The following is a 27,287-nucleotide window of genomic DNA, read 5'->3' as shown; positions in this document are numbered from 1 at the left end:
TGTAGGTGCTCCCTGCCCAGTAGAGGAGTTTTTCATTTGTCCACACTTAGAGTATTTCATATGCTCAAAACCCAAAATGCCTTAAAGATACTCAGTGAGAAGTCTTGGTCCCACCCGTCTTCCCACCTCAACTCCCTAGGGGTGCATGCTTTTATTTGTTTCTTGTGTTTTCTTCCACTATTTCTGGTGTTTTTGGGGGGTGCATCCTGTCAGTATTTTAGTTCTTTATGCAAATAAAAATTCAAACATATGTTCTTATTTATCACCTTTTTAAAAAAGATTTTATTTTTAAGTAATCTCTACACCCAACCCGGGGCTCGAACTCACAATCCCCAAGACCAAGAGTCGCATGCTCCAGTGACTGAGCCAGCCAGGCACTCCCTTTATTGCCACTTTCTAACACAGAAAAGGGCACAGCCTATAGACCTTTTGCTGTGACTTGCTTTTTTCACTTAATAATAACACCCGGAGTGTTCTTTATCAGTAAGAGCAGAGAGCATCTTCATTCTTTTCTTGTTTTTAATCTTCTTTCCACAGCCGTGTAGCATTCTGCTGTGAGGGTGTATCCTAATTTAGTTCACCAGATGAGCACTGGGCTGTTTCTGAACTTTGACCGTGTCAGACAAGTTGCAAAGAAAAACCTCGCGTGTGGTCATTTCCCACGTTGCCATAGGATCTGTTCCCAGACACGGGATGGCTGGATAAAGAGTATGTGGGATTTCAGGAGATTCTGCCAGATGACCTCCTGGCGGGGGGGGGGGGGGCACCATTTCACACCCTCCCCATCCCTGCGAGGCGGGAGGGCACCTGTTCCCCGTAGCCTCCGCAGAGTTGTGTGGTCGAGTTTGGATTCTTGCCAATCAGATTGAGAAATGGTATTTTAGTCCAGTTCTCATTTTCACTAATCGAGATTAATCATCTCTTCACATTTCAAGAACATTTGTCTTTTTCTCCAACTGTGGGTCAGGTGCTTTGCCTACTTTTTTCTCTGGGTTCTTAGCCTTTTTCCTTCTGGTTTTCCTGGAGCTCTCTCTGCAGTGAGGAGATGAAATCGTCTGCGGTATGACTGCAATTTTCCCAGGCATGTTGTTATCTTTCTACTTAAGGTGTAGGTGCCCCCCACCTCCTGCCCAACACACAAACATAGAAGCTTTGGATTTCTTATGTAGGAAAGTTTATCAATATTTTCTTTTATGGCTTTCAGGTTTAATATCAAAATTAGAAAGGTCTTTTCTTATTCCAGTGTTCTGAAGGAATTCACCCAGAGGAGGTAAAAGGAGGCAGGTGTGGGGCCCCCTCAGAGCAATGCTGCCAACATCACAGTTGTGTTTGGGACTGAGCCTTGTTCCCACGGGGGGGAAGGGTATGCTGCCAGGGGCTGGTGCCCACTGCCAAAGGCTTGGTCCAGGCACCCCGCTCATCAGCTTTGCAGTGGCTGGGAAGGGGTTGGATAAGGGGAAATGAAATGTTTGGCAGGCCAGGTGCAGCCAGGTTAGTATAATGAAAGGAAATAGAATTAGAACTTTGAAGTGAAACTCGAGACTCGCATAAACTTGAACCTTTCCTGGGATTTGAAGAGAAGTAATTAATTTACAAACTTTCTCCTTCAATATTAAACTCTACCACACTGGCTCTGGGCAGGAAATATTCTAGAAGACGTTCCCAAATATTGTGAATTCCATCAGCAGATATCAAGCAGATGATATGTTCCCTAAAATATTTAGTACAGTACTAGAGTTTGGAAGAGAGACAGGCTCATGATGGCTGGGTTCGGGAAGTTTCGAGGTCAGCTAGACTGGGTCCTCTCCTGGCCCCACCACTAGCTGTGTGACCTCAGACCAATTGCTTCCCACTTATCTGAGACTTAGTTTCTTTCTCCCTTAAAAGGGGGTACTATTAATAATCAGATCTAAAATTGATTAAGCACCAAGAATCCATCAAGCACCGTATTTGACGTTTTATGTCTGTTAAGCTGTTCACTGTCTTGGGTAGCAGTGAAAATTAAATACAGTGAAGTAAAGAGTGCCTGGCCCCTTATACATTTTCAATAAAAGGTTCTCTGGTGGTAGTATATTTGTATGTTTATGAAATCAGATGGGTAGGCTGAATTTAACTGTGGTACTATCTTAGCTGTTCATTCATTCATTCATTCATCCCACAAAGGCTTCTTGAGCCCCAACCCTGTGTGAGTGCTGGAACCATAGTGGTGAGGCGGTCTGTGCCCTAAAGAACTTACAGACAAGTGAGGCAGACACACTGGGGGCAAGCAGTGACCACACCCCGTGAGGACTTTTCTAGGGATCAGCCAGGGTGCTGGAGGAGCACTGAGGAGGAGCAAACAGCCTTGTCTCAGAGGCTGGGCTTGCCAAATGCCATCCCGTGGACAGGATGGGGAGCCAGGTGCCTGGCCCCTCCAGAAGACTGACAACTATTATAGGAATAGGGAATACTTAGGGTAGCTTGTATCTTGTACCAGGAGTGGTTAATTAATCCCTACCATACGTGCCTGGTGCTATTATTATCCCTGTTTCTCAAACAAGAAACTAAGGCACCAAAAGGCTGTTGGAGGTCACACAGCTGGCAAGTGGTAGAGCCAGGGCTGGAGGCTGGAAATTCGGCCTCAGAGTTTCTACTGGAAGGTGGATCCAGAGGGGGAAGCAGAGGAGCTCACCACCGGGAAGTGGACTGCGGTTCCCTGGAGTGTGTTTGGAGACAGGACTGCACAGGGGCAGCGGGACAGAGCGGGTGAGCAGCGTCTTGACGGGAGGCGTGTAAGCAGGCGGCTGCTCTCCGACTTGGGTAGGACGAGCAGGGTGGGCTTCACAGATGGACGGCCCCACCTGGGCCGTGAGCACCTCCAGGAATCTGGCTGGCCTGAAATTATGGCGTGAATCTCATTTGGCTTGAGGTATTTTTGTCTGTTAAAAAAGAAAAAGCATTAGGCAGAACCAGTTCCTGAAGTTTCTATCAGCTATGGCTCTTTTCTTCTACCTAAAATGTGCTCCGCTGTCCTCATCAGCCCGATGGCTCCTCCTTCAGCTCCCAAGGCTCAACTCACAGCCCACATCTGGTCCTGCTCTAACATCCCAGACTCTCCCGTCCAGTTTATTTGCTGATAATTTGACTCTGAGCTTGAGAGAGCAGAGACCCTGTCTGTCTGTCCTCTCCCTTTTGCCCCTGGCACAGGGCTGGACTGTAGCAGACAATCAATATTTGATGCACGAATGAGCAACCAGCACTTTTGGTGAATTGGGATTGACAGTCCCCAGATAGGAGGCGTCTGACTGTGACACACACCCCCTTCTGGAAGAAAGAGGCTGGGCATTCAGACCCTGAGCGCCAGGTCACTAGTGGTCTAAAAGGGGGCCTGCAGAGGTGGAAGGCGCCTGTTTGATGACTGAGATGGAGAGGCCACACTGGCACCAGGGTAGACCAGTCCTTGGTTAGTACCATCAGTAGCCGCCATATGCCGAGCGTGCGGGGAGACCCAGCCTTCCCTCACTGGCTGCACTGCCCTCTGCAAGGGAGAGACTCCCCAAAGCTCGGTTTCCTTATTTATAAGGTCGGATGTAAATAGCACGGAGGAAAACAGTGGGATGGCATATGAAAAATGATGCCTATCCCTGGCTTGAGTACTTGGCCAATAAATGCTATTGTGATTGTGACGGTATTCTTTTTTTCATGTGTCTGGTTGTTCACATACTCTATTTAATTTTCAAGCTGTCCTTGGGATCTAAGCTATGATTCTCATGTTTTAGGGAAAGGACCCTTGGGCTTTGATGAGTTAAGGAACTAACTGCTCAGGGTTCCACCCAGAGTTAGGGGCAAGGCTGGGATTCAAACCCAGGTCTGCCTTGCCCCCAAAGCCAATTCTCTTTCTATTCACTGGTATCCGAAGTGGGCCATCACAAAGTTTAATTGGGGGGAAGCATCCAACACAATAGAGATAGGTCTCACTTGTGTGGGAGGTGCTGGACAAAATCCCCAAATGAGGGGCTCCTCTGGCTACGGCCAAGTGGAACCCTTGCGTGCTGGCTTGGGCTCCGGGTTTTGTCCTCCCAGCCTTTATCATGCTGCCTCCTTTCCTGGTATGCCCCTCCCTCAGAGTCTGCTTCTCAAAGTCTAACTCGTCCTTGTAAAGGCAAAGGATGCAGCCACAAGCCAGGGTTTTGCACTGTGTGACCCTCCCTTGTTTTAAGTTAGGGTTGTGTGTATGTCTTCGGGTGTGAAAGAGAACATTGAAAACAGACTGGAGGTAAATAAGATAAAAAACAATAGTTCCCTGTGTCGAGAGGGGCTTGGATTTACAGAGATTTTTCTCTCTATTTTCCAAAGTTAAAAAATGAACATGGATGACTTTTGGGAACAGGAAACAAAGTTATTTTTAAAAACCCAGACTGTGTCTTCAAGGCACAGCTCAAATGCCCCCTCCTGTGTGGAGCCATGATGTGGCCTAGTGTGTGTTCACCTGGCAGGGTCTCTGTCCCTGCCTGTCTTTGCCCCCATGCGTATCTCCAAGCAGAATGGCTCCAGGTATCCTGGCCCCCAGGGCAGCTGAAGGCAGTCTTGGGAGGTTTGGGAGCTCTTAGTCTCTGTTAAGTTCATGTCATCATTCCCCCAACAGCCTTTTAAGGTAGGCGTGATGATCATCCTCAGTTTAAGAAACGGTCTGGAAGCTGAAACAGACTCATTAGAATGTCCAAAAAGTCCCTTTCCAGATCCCGTCCCCATATCCCACAGAGACCCAAGCTGTGGTCATCATGATCTTATGGGTCCCCGTGTCTTGGTCTGTCCCTCGCCTTCTCTACCTTCTTTCCCCTGACTTGGTCCCACCTTCCTTGCCATCTGGTTCCCATCTCTGACACACTCCAAGACTTACAGCTCACTTACCACTGCCTCCAGGAAGCCTTCTGTGAAGCCTCTGCTTTCTCAGGCTCCCACTTGCCTACCTGTGTCACAGCATTTATCACTTCTTACCGAACTTGGCCTTTCTCTCCACTGTTTGTCTTTCTCTTTCTCCAGCCAGACTGAAGGACAGGAGTCTAATTTCTTTATCCCCAGTGTTTAGCTGGCATAAATTAGGTATTCAGTGAATATTTGTTGAATTAATTAATATAGTCATTTCAATGGCCCTGTAAAGTGACCATTTACAAATGAAGAAAAATGAGGGGTTTGCTCAGTCACGGCCAGTGAGTTTTGGCACTGATTCTAGAACATAGATCTTTTGATATCTAGTCCAGCTTGGCTGAAATGCTGACATTTAAAGAAGCAGAGGAGAAAAATTCTGCCAGTTCTAGGCGGAATGGAAACTGGTCCAGTCATGGTCCAACATAAGCTGAGAGGTTGTTTATATGCTTTTCCTTGTTTAAGGAAAAAACTCAGTTGATTGTGTTTTTTAACACTGCCTTTTATTTCTTTTCAATTACTTGCTTAGTATAATTTCTAGGAGTTGGAATGTGAGGTCAGGTGACTGGACATTTTAGATGGCTCTCAATATTGGTAAGCAGTTGGTAAATTGGTAAGTAACTGCCAAATTGATTACCAAAAACTTTGTACCAGTTAACACTACCTTCAGAAGTATGTGAGTGTTAGTTTTACCACTTACACACCAGCACTGGGAATTATCATTACTTAACATTTTCGTTACTCTCAGAGATGTAAAGTTGTGCCTCATTATTATTTTCTTTTTTATTTCTCTGTGAACAGCTGAGGTTGAGTATTATTTTCTGCGTCTATCTATATTCTTGTGAGACTCACATGTTCGTGCTCCTTATTGTGCTACTTAATTTTCTGAAGATAGTCGAAGGCATTTGTGGAAGACAGACCTGGCTATTTAGTGGAACAGGCACTGTTAGGAGGAAACACAAAGATGAGTATGTGAGTGTTTGTATCCGTTACGAGGCTTTTTGGTGGCAGGGAAGAGAATATCCAATGAAAAGAGGTTTTATGAACTAAGAAGATTTTATTACCTCACAAAACAGGGAGGCAGCTGCACTGCGGGTTGGCTAATCAGGCACAACATGACACTCGGATCCCCCAGTCCCTCCCTCTTTCCTCTCTGCCACCTCAGCGTGGACTTCATGCTGAGGCTGCTCTCTTCCCAGCTGAAAGCTCACCGCTCTGTGTCTGCTCTGCCATGTTCAAGAACAGGACAGACCAGACTCTCTCACCTGCTAGTCTGTTTGCTTTTGCACAAAACAGAAGATACTGTTTTTTGTTTTTGTTTGTTTTTGTTTTTTTGCCACAGTTTTGGAGGCCAGAAGTTCAAAATTAAGGCCTCCAATTCCTTTTTAATAGGGAAAAATATCTTTCCCAGAAGCTTCCAGAGAGCTTTTCCGTTAAGTCTGTTAGGCCAGCACCATGTCACCTGCCACACCTACCCCATCAGTGGCTCAATGGGTAGATTTAAATTCATCAACATTCAGCTGTCTGGGATCCAAAGGGGAATCACCCCCCCTTGACACATGGTTCCCTCTACATTGCGGTTCTGTGAATGAGCAAGAAGCTGAGTATGAACAACGGTTGAATAAACAGCAACAGTATCTGTTACAGATACTAATTAATCAGAATTATACCAATCTTTTTGTTTTTTAATTTTTTATTTTTTGATTATTTTTATTAACATATAATGTATTATTTGCCCCAGGGCTACAGGTCTGTGAATCATCAGGCTTACACATTTCACAGAACTCACCGTAGCACATACCCTCCCCAGTGTCCATCCCCCAGCCACCCTCTCCCCCCCCTCCCCCCAGCAACCCTCCGTTTGTTTCGTGAGATTAAGAGTCTTTTATGGTTTGCCTCCCTCCCGATCCCCTCTTATTTCATTCCCCCCCAACGACCCCCCGCCCTGCCTCTCAAATTCCTCATATCAGAGAGATCATATGATAATTATCTTTCTCTGATTGACTTATTTCGCTCAGCATAATACCCTCTAGCTCCATCCACGTTGTTGCAAATGGCAAGATTTCGTTTCTCTTGGTGGCTGCATAGTATTCCATTATCAGATTTATACCAATCTTGATACATTTTCATCAAGAAAATATTTTCTGAACTCTATTAGGCTAATTCATTTAAAAATTTCTTTTCGCTAAGCATACTTCACTTTCTTCCACTTTCATTTTGTTTCATTGAAATCTTTTCTCTGGATACAGATCCTTTTCCATATAAAATTTATGCCAGAGATTTATTTCACTGACCTTTTTACATGTTCTTTATAAATTTGGTTGACTGTAGTTGTAGGCTTTGACATCACTAATTTTCTCTTGAGATTATAATCCATACTGCTCTTCTGAATGGGACAAATTTTGTGGACCAAGAAATTTTATGTTGACTATTTCTATTAATAGGCTTTATTAGGAATTGGATGATGGTCATTATATGTATTTCTCAGCTAATCCACGACGAAATTATGAGAGTTCTTTTTAGACGCAAAGTTGGATCTGTTATTCAGGTCTGGCCCGATGCCTGTTTTCATAGGGGTGTAAGCCAAGAATGGCTTTTATAGATGAATATTTGTAATCTGTTCAATGGTAGAGAATATGAACTTTAAACCCCAGTTTAGAAAAATGTTAACCTTCTCCCCCAAAGCAATTTCATTTATTCTTATTAGTAGACATATTACAAAAACTATACTCAATTGCTATTATTTTGTTTTGAATTTTATCAATAAAGGCTTTGTAGAAATTTGTTTACCCTTGTTATATAAATATGACATGGTAGTTTTGATTTTGCCTTTTGGCCCCCAAACCCTAACATATTTAGTATCTGGCCCTTTACAGAGAAGTGGGCTAGCACAGCCCTGTGATCTTGCTATCCTGAGTCTCCTGGACACTGACTCCCCCTCCCTTACCCCATACTTCTCCGTGGGGTTAGCAGGAGCAAATGGTGAGTTCTTAGGGTCCAAATCATAGAGTCAGACATCCAGCTGCAGTTGGAAAAATAGTAAATTGGGTGAACACAGTCATATTGCTCAGTAATAGAGACAGCTCTTCAACTCTGACGAATTTCATCAAATTAAAAATGCCAAGTGCTCTAAGAGTTTTCTGTATAAGTCAGTTTCCCTTTTTCCTTATTCAAGAAGATATCTAACATGTGGGAAGAGCCCAACTGTCACTGCTTTCAAAGCATCAGCTTTTGAGTTTTCTTCAAATGCTTGGGAGCCTTGGGCTGCTTGGGAGAGTACTTTTCCTACTGAAGGTCACTCCTTTTTCTTTCCTTTAACAGATGAGGAAAAAGAAAACAATAGAGCATCCAAGCCCCACTCCACTCCTGCTACTCTGCAATGGTAAGTTCATTTTCAGTAAGTCTTCTCTTGATGGGGCCCTCACGCAACTGTCACTTCCTACCAGCAGAGCAGGGTGTCACTGGGAGGTCTGACATTGTCCTGAGAACTTGACATCCAGTAGCTCACATGCAATCAGTTTGATTTGCGGCTGTGTGTAAAATACTCAACTTAGATCCTGCCTGGAGATTTGGATTTCCATATTTGTTGTATTTGGTGGGTAGATTTTGTTTCCCGTCATCAAGATCCTGGCAAGGGCTGAAGCCCACAAGGGTGTTGCTCACTGACTTTCTGGAATGCGTTGTTACAATTAACAACATTGCAGCAAATTACAGAAACATAGGTCTGTTTACCCCTACCAAAGAGTTCTTCATGGTTTCATATTTAATTGTAACTATACTACAATTATTTTAACATTAATAACACAAACAAGCATTACCTACTTCAGTGGCTTTCCTTTCGGTATCTGGAATTCCTGGACTTGGTGCAACACCTAATGGATGTTGTTTGAGTGGCTGCTCTCATGTTTGAGGTTTACAGATAAAATTCTCCTGTAAGAGGCTCACTTAGAAATTGTGTTGTAGCTTTTCCCCCAAACATCGTTTCAGTTAAGGCTGTTATTCCACTGGCAGCCCAGCCCAGCAAACCTGAGGAGATTAAGGAAGGAAGGAGAGGGAAGAAGGACTGGGGAAGGGAAGGCACGAAGACCTATTACGTGCCAGACTCCGTGCCAGGAGCTCCCAATACATGCCTCATGCCTGGTCTCAGTCTCACGGTTCTCTGAAGTTGATATTGTTATGCCCATTTCACAGATGAAGAAAATAAAGCTTAGACAATTAAGTCATTTGCCTGAATCTACACAGAGCCATGAAGGGGTGCAGGCAAGAACCTGGCTGGGTCTCTTTAATTGCAAAGCCCCTGCTTTGGAAGAAAGGAAGAGAAGACTCGGGAAGGATAGAGAGGAGAGAACAAATGAGAAGAGGAAGCAGGTGGGCTTTAATGAGCAAATCGCATTAGATTCTCCCGACTAATCCACGCACAGGTGGGAGGAAGACAGCATGGGGGAAAGCGTTCAGGAGCGTAACTCAGTCTTCTCTAACGAGGGTCTCAACATTCGGCTCGCTTGGCTGCCGGGAGAGTAAGGTTGTTTGCAGGAGCTTGATTTCCAGACTTTGGCTTGTTTCCATCGTTTTGTCCCTATATTCTTTTTCTTGTTGCATTTGCTGCTTTTGGCTTTCTTTAAAATTCTACTCTATTCCCTGGTCAAACCTCTGCCTGCACCCTTCCCCCTAAATTATGGTCACACAAATTCATAATGCCAGGACATCTAACGAGGCATCCATACAAAGGACTTAGGGCACGGGAGTTTCTAGAAATGCAAGGAATCAGCAGACACTCTGACTTAAATAACCTGAACATGGCTCATGTTTCAGAATAAAAGATGTGAATGGGAGCAGAAGAAAATGACCTTGTTCATGCCTATTTCTCTATGATTCTCGACATTTGCCTCGCAATCATGAGGTGGTAGACAGTGCCACCTCTTAAGTCCGACTGCCAGAATGAATGCCCAGCTGTGCCTCTCCTCAGCTGGGGAAACTTGGACAAGGTCCTTAACCTCCCTGTGCCTCAGTTTGCTTACCTGTGAAATGGGGAGAGCAGTGGTGTCTAACTCCTAGGGAGAGTCATCAAGAGGGAACGAGTTCATGCAGACGAAGTGCTTGAAGTGTCTGACGTCTGACGTAGATCCGGCTGCTCGGCATATCCTCCCTTCTGAGTCGCCCGGGCATCCGGGGTCAGGGCTCCTCTCCTTCCTGCCGTAGGCTCCGTCGGTTCACTCCTACTCTCCCTAATATCTGTTTCTACGTAAAAGGTCACATAGATGATTCCAGAAGAAATGACATCTTCCAATTCACAAAGTCAGGCAGGAGATTTTTTAAAAAATAACTTTTAATTTCAAGGCCAAATCAGCTTTGAGAATTTGGCAGTTTTTGTTTTATTATTATCAAAAGACATCAAGTTGTTTGAAGAACATCAAATTTCTCTCCAGTTCTCTTTCTATGTAGAAGACAGAATTTTAGTCACTAATTCAGGAAATGTTGGTCAAGCACCTTCTATTTGCCACACCCTGTTTCTAGGCTCTGATAATGTACCAGTGAATCAGACAGCCCAGGAATAGGGACCCAGGGGAGGTGAATTTATAATGATATAGAAGTATCCTATTAATGATAAAGAAACAAGGAATACATTAGATGCTGACAGGTGCTGTGCAAAGAATTTGAATCGGCTGACAGGGTAGTGTTTCAGAGGGTATTTTAGGTGGAGTGGTGAGGGAAAGCTTCCCAGAGGAGGTGACATTTAAGTGGACACTTGTATGACAAGAAGTCCTCACTGACAACATGACAATGTGAGAATCAGGGTTGGGGAACATTCTAGGCAGAAGGAAGCTTCTAAAAAAGCTGTACTATTGTAGGTTGGGCTTTCCCAGAGGCAGCCTGAGCAGAGACCTGCATACCGGTGTTTTATTCAGGTGTGCCCCCAGTATCAACACGTTGGGGTGTGAGGGACGCTAGGGTAGGTGGGGCCGGGGGGTGTCAGGTTAACAGGAGGCTGTGGCAGAGCCTTCAGCAGTCTCTAAGGGAGTTCTGAGGCTGGGCTGGCCCTTTAGAGAGACCAGAATCTAGGCAATGGATCCAGGTCTTTACCTCCTACCCCCTTGCCCATCACTGGATGTCAGCGGTCCCCTGCGAGGAGGGTGAAGCTTTGGGCAAGTCAGTTCTCTTCACATTCTGCTGAGGACAACTCCCTAGAACAGATTCAGTCTCAGTACCAACCTCCCGGAAGTGAGGAAGGATGCCTCAGTCCTCAGGAGTAACCTGGGCACACACCACAGCGTCTGCCACTCCCTCCAGGATGGGAGGCAGGCTGAGCTTGTTCAAGGAACTATAGGAAGCAGCCAGTGTGGGACACAGCAAGAGATAGCAGAGTGATAAAGATAGGGAGAGGGAGTCAGGGTAGAGAATCTGTGAACAGCAGGAAAGACTCTCTTTTTAAAAGATTTTATTTACTTGTTTACTGAGTTGGGGGGAGGGGGAGAGGGAGAGAGAAAATCCCAGGCAGACTCCATGCTGAACAAGGAGCCCGCCATGGGGCTCAATCCCACAATCCAGAGATTATGACCTGAGCCAAAACCAAAAGCTAGGCGCCCAACCAAGTGAGCCCCCCCGGTGGACCAATATTTCTCTTTTAAAATTTTCTTTTATTTTAAAAAATTTTTAAATGATGTTCAGTTAGCCAACATATAGTACATCGTCCGTTTTTGATGTAGTGTTCAAGGATTCATTAGTTATGTGAAACACTGAGTGTTCATCACAATACATGCCATCCTTAATACCCATCAGCCAGCATTTCTCTTAAATAAAAACAGAGTCGTGGGACGCCTGGGTGGCTCAGTTGGTTAAGCAGCTGCCTTCGGCTCAGGTCATGATCCCAGCGTCCTGGGATCAAGTCCCACATCGGGCTCCTTGCTCATCAGGGAGCCTGCTTCTCCCTCTGCCTCTGCCTGCCATTCTGTCTGCCTGTGTTCGCTCTCTCTCCCTCTCTCTCTCTGACAAATAAATAAATAAAATCTTTAAAAAAAAACAAAACAAAACAGAGTCGTGCTTCAGACTGTAGTTGAAGACACGTGACCTCCTATATGTAAAGTTGCACTTGAGCAAAACTTTTAGAAACGCACCGTCCATTTCGCAAGGGAAAATGATATCATTCAGCCTGCGTACCCTTTCTGCTCTGGCCGCCAGCGAGTTCAGAGCGAAATCTGTGTTCTTGTATTTTCCCCCTTTTCCCCTTGTCTGACTTTCTTCCCTCTCTTTGTTAACATTGTAGAGAAAGACAAGATACAAATTCAATACTTATTTTTGCTTCTATTTTATTTAATTTAATTTACACGAGGGATATATTTCCTCTTTTAAAAACGGAAATATCGTTTATGAGACTAACTTGGTTGTAGTTCCTGCCTCTTCCCCCGGAGCAGCCCTGTCACCAGTGAGAAGTGTGCTTGTGTGTTTAAAGTCCTTGTCGACACGTTTACGTGTCTGTGTACCAACACAAGTTTCCAAATTGTGATTTTTAGGATTTCGTATTTCTTCCTTTCTGAAAGGAATGCAGATATATTGCACTAAAACACGCTCCTACACTGTATCGACCCATGGCTTGTCCTTTCCTCACTGGAAAGTCCCCAAGCCATCCCCATGTTAGTCGGTAAAGAGCAGCCCCATTGTAACTGCTGCGCACAATTCCATGGATTTCGCCACTTGCCTCTTGATGGACATCTGGGTCGTGTCCGGATCTCATCTGTGCCCTCACAAACAGCGCTTCTGGGAACCTCTTCATACCCACCCCCTTGCCCACCTGTGGGAATGTTCTCCATGTTGGGGTCAAGAAGTAGAAGAGTTGGGTGCTCAGAAAATATTAATAGGAATAAAATCTGCCCTCTCAAATGGTTTTGCCATTTTGTATCTTCACCCACCATACAAAATACTTAGAAAAAAAGAAGGGGGGGGCACCTGGCTGGCTCAGTTGGTTAAGTGTCTGACTCTTGATTTTGGCTTAGAGCATGATCTCAGGGGTGTGAGATTGAGCCCCGCATCAGGGTCCGTGCTGGGCTTGGAGCCTGCTTGGGATTCTCTCTCTTTCCCTCTCTCTCTGCCCCTCCCCCATCCCACTCTTTCTCTCTCTAAAGAAAAATAAAAAAGAAATAGGACCTAGCTCCACACCATTGCATCTCATTCTCCGAGGCACGTGCATGCGTCACACCATCCCCTCTCTGCAGTGGCCAGGTGCAGCCCCTCAGGACCGTGAGGGGGGCAGGCCCAGAAAAGGACATTGGTCTCCTTGCCAAGGAGGCCCGACTGTGCTGAGCTCTCTTGGGATGCTTGGCTTGTTTTGGAAATTGGGGTAGGAGCTATTTGCTTCCCCACCTTCTCCCTCCTTGCCACGAGGCCCCTCACCATCACCCTCGAGACCATCCCCACTCTAAGAACCAATAATGCAGTGGTCAAGCAGCCTAAAATAATTGGGGCCTAAAATAATTGTGATCTGGAGGCAGCTCCCAGCAGAAAACAGGCAAATATTGTCAAATGCCTTCTGCCAAACACTTTCCAGCATCCTCGGTCACGAGGGTTAGTAAAGCCCAAGCCGCTGGGGAGGTTGAGCGCTGCTGGAGACCCGGCCACACAATAACCTCTATTCAAGCAGAGGATTTGGGAATGGAAAGCAGCCTGTTCCTCCATCCTGGCCTGCTCACTGCCAGCACATGTCCCCCTGCACAGCCCCGCCCTCTCACACACCTCCCTGTCGCCTGTGCCCCTTCCGGCTCCATGGGCGCCAATCAGGGTTCGAGACATCCTCCCTTTCAGCAGTTCACAGAGGGAGGGAGGCCCTTCCCCAATGGAAGATGGTAGAAGACCAAGCTGTCACTTTGTTGGGGGGCATTTTTTTTCCCTTTCTTTCGAAAAAATTAAAATGAAGTCTTGGGTGATTGACAGCCTTTCAATAGTTCAAATTAATAGGAAACAAAATAAATTTCATGTTTCCCTTTAAAATGCTCTTGGAGGCCAGAGGTAGAACGCTGGGCTTTGTGCTGTTCCAAAGAAGCGTGTTGAAGTTTTACACCAGATCACAGCTCCTAGACCAGAGTCATCGAGTGTGACCGACACCTGATGTTTCGTACCCCTTTCTGACTTGATCCCTTACTCAACAGTGACATGATCTTATTTGCTTCCATCATAGGAGTTCCCCCACCTGGTTCTGGAAAGGCAGGCCAAACGTTTTTAGGTCTGACACAGCCAGAGCTGTCAGGTAATGCCAGTAGGTGTGGCGGCGTCCTCTGCTGCCGATGGAGAGACGAAGTCAGGGCCCCATGAGTGGTGGGTCTCAGAGCAGGAGAAGACGTGGTGTGGTGCTAGGAGCCTTTTTTTTTTTTTTAAGTATTTTGTGCTGTAGTTAAGATATAATACAGTAAAGGCATTTGAGCGGGCAGTTCTGTAGTCCCACTAACGTTTCCCTGTGTGTCCCGACCACTCCCACTTCTTGACCCCAACATGGCAAACACTCCCACAGGTGTTCATGACGGTGAAGTAGAGATGCATAGAGACAGGGAAGGGATGGAAAGAGAATATCAAGAGGGGGGATGGCTCATGGTGGAGAATGGTGCCCAAATCACCTCAGCTATCAGGGGTGCCCCCCCCAGAGCTCTGGGCTGCCCTCCCCCAGGCCAGCCCTGACAGAAGCATCAGCAACAGTGCAGAACTGGGACACTGTGCTGTTAGATGATGCTGAATTTTTGTCAAGAAAAAAAAAGTGCGGGGGGGGGGGCGTGACTTAAACCAAAAAATAAACATAAGGATTCTAGAACCTGGCTAATCCCAGGCCTTTCTGGAATACCAACCCAGTAGTTTATAGGCCAATTGGCCAATCACAGGTTATGGAGGAACCTCAGTTCCTGGAGGTTCTGATCCAATTCCAATTCCATAATTACAATGGAAGCGCTAAGTCCCTGAGTCAGTCCATTGCTCCGCATCAGCCAAACCTACGCTCAAGCGGGCTTGCACCAGGAGACATCACCGGCTGAGCTCTCTTGTTCCTTGTGAGAACCCTGTAGAGTCAGCAGGACTATCAGCCCTGTTTAAAGAGGAGGAAACCAAGCTGGCAGCTGTATGCAGCAGAGGGTCACAGTCTCACTCCACCTGAGCAAGGGAATGCCTGACTCCCAAGAAGGCCCCTGAAGGGGAGGCAGAGTCAGCCGAGGTCCTGGGACAATTACCAGAGCCACCTCAACGCGGGTGTCTGGTTGGTGCATCTACCCAGGAGCAAATCGTGGACTTAAGTGCTATTAGATAAAATGGATCGGTTTTGTTTGTTTGTTTGGGCTTTTTATACCATCAGCCTCAGATCTGGTCGGAGCCAGAGCCCCCCATTTCGTATGTAGTTATTGTCTGGTGCTGTTCTCTCTTTGGTTCCCATCTTTTTCGGATCAACCATCAGCTTCTTAAAGGCAAGGCGGGAATAGTGTATTGGTGTTCAGTGCTGTCTTCTACAGCCTGGCACATAGTAGGTGCTCAATAAATGTGTGCTGGCTCACTGACCCCACCATAAATGTCAGGCCATAGCATAGTGAGGGCTTTAGAAGTTCACACCGCAAGCCCGGCTTTTCCCAGCGCAACAACTTTGGGCAAGTCCCTTCCCTCCTCCGTGTGATGGAGATAATGTTACCCACCTTGTGCCAGTAGCCATAGAAAACATGACTATGCCTGGCACACTGTAGGCACGGGAAAATATAGATCAAATATGTTCATATGAATCAGGGTTTTTCTTTAATCACCTAGGTCTTAAGATTAAAACACACACACACACACACACACACACACACACAAAGCTCTTCTGATCTGTGCAAAAGTCTGTTTTCCTTCCACACACACACACACACACACACACACACACAGCTCTTCTGATCTGTGCAAAAGTCTGTTTTCCTTCCTTCCCACCGCCTCCTCTGTTCTTCCTTCTGAAGTCTTGACTGCCTGTGTTCAGGGCTAGGAACTCCGCTAACATAAACAGGGGTTCGGTTTGGTTCCTGCCTTCGCAGGACTCTCACTCTAGGACGTGAAACATTCCAGGAATCTTCCGCCGTAACCTAGAATAACACTGGCCCGTGTCCTTCCCCGGGTCCTTCTCTGCTGGCCGGCAGGCTGCGGGCTGTGCGTGGATTCTCGTTGAGTCCCTCTGCGGCCTTGGGGGAAATCATTTGGGTCATTTTACCGAAGAAGGAGGCAAGAATCTGAGAGTTCGAGCAGCACCGCCGAGACCGTGGCGCTTGCGAGCGGCGGAGGCAGGATTTAAACCCAGCGAGTGCCGCCTCGGAACCCAGTGCTGCTTCTCAGCCAAGGTGGCGGGAACCGCAGAAGGATCCAAGAGCCCTGGAGAGGCCCAGCAGGCGGGGAGAGCTGTAGGGGCAGAGGCTGGGCCTCCTGTCCACACGCTGTGCTCCACGCACGGTGCTGGGCGCCTGGAGGTGCCCATCGCGGCACCCTGCATGTTACCGAGCGCACGAACACGGGAAGCCGGCGAGGAGGAAGAACCAGTGAAGAGGCTGTCTTCAGGAGAGAGGAATCCGGGCCGGTCGGTGGAGGGCGAGGCACAGTAGAGCGGGTCGCCTCTCGCGGGGGGAGCACCAGAAACGTGGAGGTTGCGAGGGGGGGGGATCCCGTTGGCTGGAGCCAAGTGTATGTGCAGAGGAGTGGGTCGGCGGAAGCCTGGAGAAGTAGTCAGGGGTTCGATGTGGGGGTCCGATGTGGGGGTCTTAGATGCCAAGGGAGGGAATTAGGACTTCACAGAGGCAGAGGGAAGCCACGGGTGGGTTTGGAGCACCATCTGGCCTCCGATCCCTTAGCAAGTGTGTTTTCACAGATTTTTGAGTCTCGGACAACTCTGAAAGCCTCAGTAATAAGTTACTATGTCCAGCAAAGTTTTTTTTAAAAACCCTGCTGTCTGATCTTCTGGGAAAATGGAAGAGGAGGGCTCTGTTACAGACTTGTCTGCAAGGACCTGGGGAGAGGAGACTCTGAGCCGAACGCTCACGTGTACGTAGAAGAGAACAGGTTGCTCCGGCGAACAGCAGGGCCTGTTGTGCTGGTGCCGAGACGTTCGCTGCAAGCGCGGACACAGATCCTCCTCCCGCGCCCCGCGACCCCAGACCTCGAGAGGAGGTCTTCCTCAAACTATGTACCACAGATAATGACTTCTGCTGGCTCCTGGATGGAGTTCATTATCTCTGCATAATAGGATGGGCTCGATTCAAATATGATCGTGTTATTAAATAGAAGATCAGAAAATGGAAGACGTGGGGAATTTTTTGTTGATCATTAAAAATATCCAGGTATAATGGAGTATTGTTCACCATGTCAGACTAATGATGTCCTCCACAAGTGAGGAGGAAAAGGGGAGATTTCATCAGATATGAAGAGAAATAATTAACTGCCTTTCTTTCCGCGGTGCCTTGGTCAGCGAAGCGGACATTCCAATTAGCAACTTGAGTACACACGCGGACCTCTGGATTTCGTAAGGAGGTTTGGGGAAAGGTATCATGACACTCTTTCTGTGGAAACTCATCAAGTGTCGAAGTCGCCCTGAATGCCAGTTACATCCATTCAGTTGCAGAGCTTATTAAAATGCTTCATAGTCATAAGCCACCTGGATACCTTGAGGAATAAAACGTGCATAGAAACGTTCTCCTTTAGAAGGTTCTGGCCTCTGGCAGGTAACTGCTTAATTAACTCAGCCTGTGTGAACTGTGACTTGGACCCATATGGATTCACATAGTTTGTTGCTGCTATGGGTTTATTTAATGGGATACATTTTAACCTTGGTCTTCCATTTTAATGCTGATCCGTTGGCCTTACTGAGTGAGCAAACAAGCCACAGTAAGTCCAGTAGAAACTGAGGCATGGGGGAGGGGCCTAAGTAAAATAGCTAATGGGAAGGGGACTCAGGAATTTACCTGGGAGCCTGTGCTTTTTCATATCACATCACTCCTGCCCTCCGTAACTCCCTTGCAGTCTTTAGTCATGAGGAACAGGGCCCCCAGCCATGCAGTTGGCCCAGTCAGGAACCCCAGAGCGTGCCTTGGTTTCTCCCATCCACCTCACAGCTGGCAGCCACAACCTAAATGCTGTCTCTGCCCCCACGGCCACTCCTTCACTCTACTCCACGCTCTATCTCTTCTTGCCTGGTCTCTTGGAGCAGCTCTTAAGTGGTCTCATTTGTTCATTCATTCATTCAACAGATACCACTAGTCAGCTGCCATGTATGTGCCAGGCCTCACTAATCAGCCGTGGCCTCCTACCATCACGGCACCACCATGACCTTTCCAAAGAATGAATCTGATCAGGCCACAATATGCTAAAGAAAATGTAACTGGCCCCTGTCATTTTAAAGGATCACATGCCTTTCATAAGACGAGCTCTGAATGGCTTGAAATGCATGCGTGTTGAATGTACCCATGGATTTTTCTGGCCAAAATTAATTTTAGGAAATTGTTAGCGAGGATGAGCAAAAAGGGATACTTTTCTCCTCTCCACCGCTTGTCCTGCCCAAAGTTGCAGCCGCCCAAGTTGTGTGAGTGTGTGTGTGTGTGTGTGTGTGTGTGTGTGTGTTCGACTGGAAAATGTTCCCCCATCGTCCAGAGAGTTGAAATCAAAGCTTTTAAAGGAAGTTGCTTAGTAGGACTCTCAGGAGTCTGAAATGAAACCTATGAGACTTGGGTGTTTTTTGTTTTGATTGTTATATTCTCTTACAGTCAACCCGTTGCTGCCTAACAGATCATATTAAGCCTTAAATTAATTTTAGTGACTCTTGTTACTGATGACACAGTGATGACTTCTGCAGCGTCCCAGAAACACTCGGCTCTTCCCTCCTTGGAGTCTTTATTTTTTCACTTCTCTGAGTTCTGCTTCACCACCCCCTGAAAATCACACTTTTGTTGTAACTCTTAAACTCCAAGGGCTGCCAGACTCCTGTGCCAGGCCGTATTCTCTTGTGGGCACCAAAGGATTCTCCATGCCCCCTCCCCCATGGTTTCGTGTTTTCAGAGGTTCCTCTGCAAGCTGGTTCTCTGCTCATACCGTTGTCTTCGTCATCCAAAGCGCGTGTTGGTGTGTCCTCATCCTCCTTGTTTTCCTCACCTGGAACCCCTCCATCCACCAGAGCAAGGATGCTGTCCCACAGAATACGACTGTCCCACTGACTGGCTGCTTGACCACGGACACATGAGTTCCATTCCCTGAGCCTCAGTTTTGCCATCTAAAGCATGGGTGTAATACCTACTTCAAATGGTTTTTGTGAGGATGGAAAGAGATACCAGGTACCCAGTGCCTGGCATCCTTTGAAGAGAGCAAGAGATGCTAACCATCCTGGTTGTCACAAGGTTCAATCCCAGTCCATCCACGAACCTTTACAGCATCTTCCCACTGTCCACCGCTCCTGTTGTGCTTAAGGATTCCTATCTCTGTGCGTTACCCTCCACAGATAGGCTGCGAAGTGAGCTAGGGCCTGGGTTGTGCCTCATGTCGACATAAGAGCCTACAGGAGCCAGACATGGAACAGAAAATAGATTAGGTGTCAGAAAAGGAGGGAGGAGTGGGGACTCTGCCCAACTCGAGGACACACATACCTCTGGTCAGTTATTGGTCATACGGGAATATGGGCTCAGTGTTGCCAGATCACAGCCTTTTCAAAGGAAGTTAGATTCTTATATGAAGTGTCCTTGGGCCAACACTGTTTTCAGGTCAAACAAAGCATGTCTGTGAGACCCCCATTTGTGAAAACTGTCGGATTCAGATGGCCCACACAGGTTTGTGCATAAGCTGGTTCTCTGGACCTCTGAGCTCACTTTTAGTGAGAAACAACGCTGCGCATGGCATGCAGGGGTCCAGGCTAAGCTAGAAGGCTGATTCCCATTCGTAGCCGACCTAAAGCTTAGGACAGCCCTAAGAAATGTAATCTCTGTGTGAAAGCCTTTCCCCACAGGGAACCACATTTAGAGTTCTGGTTTACGATGTTGGGGACACGTGTACTAGAATGGAAGCCCTTTCAGGACAGGGCCTTTGTTTTGTTCACTGCTATTTCCTCAATGTCTAAAACACCACCTGGAACTCAATAAACATGTGTTGAATTAAATATTACTTGTGTCTTTATACATCTGCCCACCAGTAATCTGCTCCTTGTATGCAAACAAGGACGATCTTGCTCCCCATGGCATCCCCAGCACTTGGCAGGAGCTAGATCAGTAAATATTTGTGGAATGAATGCATGACGGCAGCGATCTAGCCATCAAGCACTTATGGAGCACCTGCTGTGTGCCAAGGGCTATGCTGGCCTTCAGGGATGCAGGGGTGACTCAGACACTGTGTCAGTCTCCAGGAATTAGGTCACACAGAAAGGATTGCACAAACTGTTTTCCTGGAACACTTCTAAAAATGGTCAGGAGTTACTCAGCATCCCCCTTCCCAGAAGAGAGGGGAGTGGGTGAGACGGTGAGACCATTCCGCACCAGGATTCTTCATTCATCTGAGCGTGCCTGGGGTTGAACTTATCCGTAGGGTCTGGATAAGAAATGATTGAATTGATTTTCTTTCAACCGCATGTCGGAATGAGCCAAGCGAGTGCTGCCTTTTCAAGTGGGCACCTCGGAAGGCCGCGTCCTCGTTGCACTTCATAGTTACGACAGTGCTGGACCCTTTCTTTGGCAAGTGCCCCCGGAGAAACTAGAAGCCATTTGAGGATATTTGTTTCACTGCTTTAGGATCACGCCTTATTTTTGCTCCTTCCCCTCCCCCAAACTGTTTGGGATGAAAGCGTTCTTCCAACCACTTTATCCCTCCAACTTGGTTCCAAGTGACTTTGGGTTGTTTCCTAAAATCCAGTCTGTGATCAAAAGAAAAATATTTTCTCTTGTTGAGTTAATTGAGCAGCGTGTGCCCCAGGCTGTGGATTTGGCAAGCCCAAAGAGAAGTCCCCCAGTTGTCACATACCCCAGTAGTTCCATCGGAAGAAGTGTTCAATCTTCCAAGCTGTCTGTGACAAAGGGGGCAGGATTCTTTCTGATGCCTCCACTCTGGTGTTTGTGTTGAGGAGGGGAAAAATGACAAACTCTACCTAGTTTACTTTTATGTGCCCAAGATCTAGCACGGATTCTGGACGTGTAGGTACCCAGAGAGGTTTTACGGAGAGGAAAAGTGGAGGATGATGAGGTCTGACATTGAAGTGTTAATCATGTTTCTCACGGTGCTGGCTCAGGTCACACGTCACATCTGATTGTTATGTGATCGAAGGCGATCACAGCCAGCACCTCCAAAAGGAAACTGAGGTCTGAGGTTAAATAACTTGCTCAAGGGGGGGCGCCTGGGTGGCTCAGAGGGTTAAAGCCTCTGCCTTTGGCTCAGGTCATGATCCCAGGGTCCTGGGACCAAGCCCCGCGTCGGGCTTTCTGCTCCGCGGGGAGCCTGCTTCCTCCTCTCTCTCTCTCTGCCTGCCTCTCTGCCTACTTGTGATTTCTCTCTCTGTGTCAAATAAATAAAATCTTAAAAAAAAAAAATAACTTGCTCAAGGTCATCAAGCCAGCAGGTGACCACACTGGGGTCTGAGCCCCCGTAGGAAGCCCTCACCCTGGGCCGTTAAACTGTACTCATTGAGAAGGTGATGGGCATGGAATCATAATGATCCCAAAGAGACCAACGGGTTCAGCCCCCACTGTGGCCATAAAACCTCCCTTCAGTCAGTGGGTCACGGCCTGTCCAGCTGTCTGGCTTTTCCTTTGGTATTTGTGTTCTCAGGCCATCCCACTGCTCTTGTTAACAAAGATGCTCCAACCCTGGGACCCCATCAGAAAAGGCTGCACAAGGGAGTGTGTGGTTCAAAGCTCGGCTGAATGGGGCGCCTGTAAGCTACTGTGTATTTTTGGAACATTTCGGAACCTGCCCCACCCAGAATGCACAGTGACAGCACAGAAGAGAGGGACTGGGAATTTGAGCTGAAAGTGACCCAAAGTCATACCCACAAGGACCACGAGTCTGATCCCGCTAACCTACCAACTCCATGCCTGACCTTGGGCAGGTTTCTCGGTCCTCCTGAGCCTCGGTTTCCCCATCTGGAGGAAGAGTTCTTTCCTGGTCAGGACTAGAAGGTGCGTGCCCTCTTGTCTGAGGTTTGCTCACTGGGCGTTTGTCCGCAGGCTGGAGGAGAACTACGAGATCGCGGAAGGCGTCTGCATTCCGCGAAGTGCCCTGTACGTGCATTACCTGGACTTCTGCGAGAGGAACGACACGCAGCCTGTCAACGCGGCCAGCTTCGGGAAGGTGAGTCGGCCTCCCCAGCCCTCCTCCTCTTCCCGTCTTCCGAGTCACTTATGTACCATTCTTAAGCTTTGCTGACATCTTCATTGCTTTGGTTTTTGCCGCAACCAACACATCTTAACAAGGTGATACCAAGCCGAATACCAAACGAACTAATTGCAAAGTATTGAAAACTCCAAACGATTCGGACAGGTCCTCAAGTGAAAAAGCTAACACCTAACTTGAATTTCCTCAGTACTTAATTTGCAGGAACTGGCTTCTTTCCTCCAAGAGGCCAATGTTAAATTCCCCAGGGTGTTGCTTATGTAACAGTGAGGCTGGGGCGGGCAGACTGCTTGGCTTTGTAGTGGGAAAGCCTTGGGGAAGCCGGAAAACGGCCTCTCATCGTTAGCCTGGCGGTCTGAAAATCCTCTGTGGGGAGCGATGCTATCTGTAACATGACTGCGGGCCTGGCTGCTGTCTGTCCATCTCGTGATAAAAATACATTCCACACTTCAGGCTATGTCCACAAAAACTCCTTGTCGCTGGTCATTCATTTTAACAGGCCAAGGAACACTGCTGGAATATTCTTCTAAGACTAATCTTTAGTCTGTTTGATAGAAATGCAGGTTTGGGGGCACCTGGGTGGCTCAGTTGGTTAAACATCGGACTCTTGATTTCGACTTAGGTTATGATCTCAGGGTCATGAGATCAAGCCATGAGTCGGGCTCCGTGCTCAGTGCAGAGTCTACTTAAGATCCTCTGTCTCAGGGTGCCTGGGTGGCTCAGTGGGTTAAGCCACTGCCTTCGGCTCAGGTCATGATCCCAGGTCCTGGGTTCGAGCCCCGCATCAGGCTTTCTGCTCAGCAGGGAGCCTGCTTCCTCCTCTCTCTCTGCCTGCCTCTCTGCCTACTTGTGATTTCTCTCTGTCAAATAAATAAATAAATAAATAATCTTTAAAAAAAAATCCTCTGTCTCCCTCCCCCTGTGCCCCTCCCCCACTATAAGTAAACAAATAAATAAGTAAAATCTTAAAAATGTATTTATACCTCTAAAATACCTAATTTAATTTGAGTCAGTACATCCAAACTCTTCTTCCTTTTATTAGCTTCTTTCCCCCATGTATAAGTTTTGCCGCATTTGCTCACAAAAAGGCAGGTGTGTTTTGCACCAGGATTCCTCACCAGGTTTCCAAGTGCGCCCATAACAAGGACTGAAGTGGCAGGAAGAGGTGACCTTTCATCAGTCATCAGCTGGGTTAGGGGAAAGAGAGCAGCGTCAGGCCTGAGCCAGCAACCGCCCCCCTGCCCCTCTGCCGGAGAGTTCAAAGCCACGTGGCTGAGAGTTAGCTCCACTGAGGAAATGTGAGGGTGCTCCGTGGTGACTTAGGGGAGGGCCTATGGTTTTGTGATGCATTCCACGTGCAAATAATTGTTTAAAAAAGTGAGTGGAGAAAGCAGCTTTGCCGTTTCTTTCATTCATTTCTTCATTCCTTTGGTGTGGGTTGAGATGGGCCGCGTGGCAGGCACTGTGTTCTGCAGAGACCCAGGAGGGAATGGAGTGTGGGTCCCACTTGTGGAGAGCCTCACAGTCGAGGGAGGTCGGTGAGCACCTCAGTGGGTGCGAGAAGGAAGGGCATACCAAGAATGCAGGGGGAGATTGGAGCTTTGTCACTCGTCTGGGGTCCGGGGACATTTGCTCGCATCCACACTCCCTGGCAGCGGCCCCAGTAGAGAGTTCAGATAAGGCCTCCAATGGAGGGAGAGGTTGGGTGAACTGAAAGATCCAGAATGCTAACTGTCCTGGACTTGTCCCTTAACTTCTCTGAGTTGTCCTGACCTGGGACCCTTCCTTTTGCACAGAGCACCTCTCTCCACCTGTGCTGTTCAGGACAGTAGCCACTACGGTTGTTTAACATAAGCAGAAGAAAAAATTCTGTCCTTCAGGCACACTAGCCCGATTCCACATGCCCACTGGCCACAGGTAACTGGAGACTGTCCTACTGGGCAGTGCAAATAGAACACTTCATCATCACACAAGGTATTATTGGACAGCCCTGTTCTGAACCATTGTGAGCCAGAGATGAAACTCACAGCCCTATGGGCTTTGCACCAGACAGCCCGTAGGAAGCACCTGTGATCCCAGGAGACTGAAGTCTGCAGGGGGGACTTAAATCCCAAACAGGGTCCTGTGGAACAGGTATCCCCAGTTCAAGACTCCCCACCACACTGGAGGCTCTGGGCCCTCCCCCTACCGGTTCCCCACAAGTGGTCTCAGCCCTCTCTGCTTGGCTACCTCCTCTCTCCCCCTCCACCACCTCCCACTGCTCCCCTCCCCACCCCTTCCTCCTCGGGACCACCTCCACCAAATCACCCCTGTTCTCTGATCCATGTTCCTCCTGACCTCTGTGCACCAAATGGCTTTTCAGAATCTTTTTCCAAATAATAACTTTTTCTCTCTAAGAATTATAATGTCAGCTGCTTCCAAAATAGTCACTAAAAAGGCAGCCAAACTCCATCTTATCTTTATTTCAAAAGCAAGGACATAGTCCAGTGGTATTAAAAACACAAATGGAAGAGCTCTTTGCAGGTACCTAGACATTGATTTCAAATGTACCGGGAACTAGGGCTGTCCTTCCAGCCACAGAGGACAGAAGGGGCCCGCTGAGGGTTTCCGCACTAAGCTCCTCGAGCTGGAGCCCCAGCCACACTCGCCCTTCCTGAGGGCTCCCAGCTGCAGCTGCCTTCCCCCTGAAAGAAAGGGACCGGTTGTTCTGTGAAGCCTGGGATTGTCATCAAGGGCAGCCTTGCTTTGAACAGATCCATCCAAACTTTCGATTCATCTATGAACTTTCAACTCTGAGTAGACAAGGTTCAACATTTCGGCTTCGTGTTTAGAGAAAAATGTCACTGGTGGCAGCTTCCCCCCACTCCACCCCCACGTCCCCAGCTTGCAAGTGGGCTGAGGTGACGCAGGCGTCAGCCGTGAGGCTCTCCCCGCAGGTCGCCTGGCTGGGATACCGTCCTTGATAAAGTGAGTAGAGCGCAGCAACTGTTTTGCCCCAAGTATGATCTGAAAGAGATCCTCTTTCCAGCACTGCGGCCACACTCCATAAGCCCTGGCTTCCAGTAATACCGTATTGACTTTGGGTCCCAGAATTAATTTAGGCGTCGCAGAGAATGCTGAAGCTTCGAGCTGAGCTGGTCTTGTGCCTGCTTTTCTGTTGTCCACCACGAAAGATGACCCAGCTTGAAGTCACTGAAATTTTCCGATCTCCCATTTCCTTACCTCTAGACGGGAGTAATCCCTCCCCAAATCATGGCAGGGATAAAATGACATAGCGCCTATGAGAACATTTTTTAAAATTGTGATGTGTTCTACCAATGGAAGAAGGCGCCGCTATCTAAAACTGGTCTCCCTCCATCTGGCTTCTTCTGTTTCCCACCATGCTTTTCTTTTCTTTTCTTTTCTTTTTAAAGATTTTATTTATTTATTTGATACAGAGAGAGAGATCACAAATAGGCAGAGAGGCAGGCAAGAGAGAGAAAGGGAAGCAGGCTCCCCACTGAGCAGAGACCCCCCCCAACCCCCGACATGGGATCATGACCTGAGCCAAAGGCAGAGGCTTTAACCCACTGAGCCATCCAGGCGCCCCATGCTTTTCTTTTCTTAATAGCACTTCTTGTTGTCCTGACTGTTACCTGTATGATACAACTAATGTATTTCATCTTGCATGGGTAGTTATCTACATGTCATTGCCTATTATTCTACCACTTCATACTACAGATAATATAGACTGTCTATAACTATATAACTAGTTATATACTAGTTATAGACTGTATATAACTGTATAACTATCATATACATATGACATAACTAAAAAATATATATGTGTACCTATATGTTAGTTGTGTGTTTTTTATTTGCCTCCTTCTCTAGAATGGAAGCTCCACGAGGACCTTTTTGTTCACTGTGAATCCCTGGCTCCCAGAATAGCCCCTGGCGCATAATAGATCTTCAGATATTTATTGAAGATTGAATGACTTATGTTATGGCCAAGGACACTGGAATCATTTGACACTTGTGAATTTGTTTGACCTACATGATGCCCATATAAAGCAGACATGATATCCATTTCCCATTAGCCCATTTACTGAGCGGGGATGAACTTGTTCAGGTACCAGTGGAAACCGGCTGTGTTTTCCTGTACTCTGAGGGACCACCTCCAGAGTCCTCTGTTTCACCTTCCCGCTCTGTCCTCTGATGACATCACAGAGAAGCCCCACAGTATCTAATCATCATTTTGGTCTTGGTTGGTTAACTAAAACTTCTTCTCAGCTATGAAAAAATCCTATTCAGTCCAGTTTAAAACCTCCATCTGTGGGCACCTGGGGGGCTCAGTGCGTTAAGCATCCGTCTTCAGCTCAGGTCATGATCCCGGGGTCCTGGGATCGAGCTTCACATTGGCCTCTCTGCTCAGCAGGGAGCCTGCTTCCCCCTCTGCCTGCTGTTCTCCCTGCTTGTGTTTTTATTCTCTCTCTCTGTCAAACAGATAAATAAAATCTTTTAAAAGACAAAAACAAAAACAAACAACAAAACCTCCATCTGACAGGGAAGTCAGAGTCTCTCCCTTCCTGAGTGAGGTGCAGGATTTGCTCTGTGCAAGGGGGGCATGGTGGGCCTTCCCACTGTCCTCTAACTTCCCCAGAGCTGGGGCAGAGGGATGTCGGAGAAGGGTGGGAGGAAGAAAGTCAACGGGAGTCATTTTGACCAGCTGGTACCCTGCAAGGTCTCCTCCTGCTAGTGACCTCTGCTGGACTCATGGGTTTGGGGGACCCCATGGATCTCCATCCACACTGGCTAAAGGGATGGGCTCTGCAGCTGACCTCCCTTCCACCACCCACCTCCAGGCCGCTCTTGTTCCTCCACTGAGTTGTGTCGGAGGGTTTTGACTAGCTCACTGCACACCGACTGTTACACCCCGACTCTCAGAGATGCCCAGGTGAGCCCCCGCAAATGTAGCTAGTGTATGGGACAGGCTGAACTCAGCAGTGTGCATACAGAAAGTGACTTTGCTTTGTTCTACCATGTTCTGGCCAGGCCTCCTTCCCTGACCCCTG

The 27,287-nt window shown here is 47.5% G+C and overlaps 1 protein-coding gene across 1 annotated transcript in view; it reads left to right on the top strand.

Annotated features, from left to right (window-relative positions):
* LOC111157597 (regulatory factor X4) overlaps window positions 1–27,287 on the top strand; it is a 140,726-nt gene that overhangs the window by 20,246 nt on the left and 93,193 nt on the right. The window contains exons 3-4 of the mRNA XM_022519144.1: window positions 8,227–8,287; window positions 22,068–22,191. Of these exons, the coding sequence (XP_022374852.1) occupies window positions 8,227–8,287; window positions 22,068–22,191 (185 nt within the window). The remainder of the gene's footprint in view (window positions 1–8,226; window positions 8,288–22,067; window positions 22,192–27,287) is intronic.

The sequence above is a fragment of the Enhydra lutris genome, unplaced genomic scaffold (assembly GCF_002288905.1).
Source record: "Enhydra lutris kenyoni isolate GAN:26980312 unplaced genomic scaffold, ASM228890v2 scaffoldscaffold55, whole genome shotgun sequence".
In the NCBI taxonomy this organism is placed as follows: domain Eukaryota; kingdom Metazoa; phylum Chordata; class Mammalia; order Carnivora; family Mustelidae; genus Enhydra; species Enhydra lutris.
Note: the sequence above shows the minus strand (reverse complement) of the source record. Positions and strands in the feature narration are given on the sequence as shown.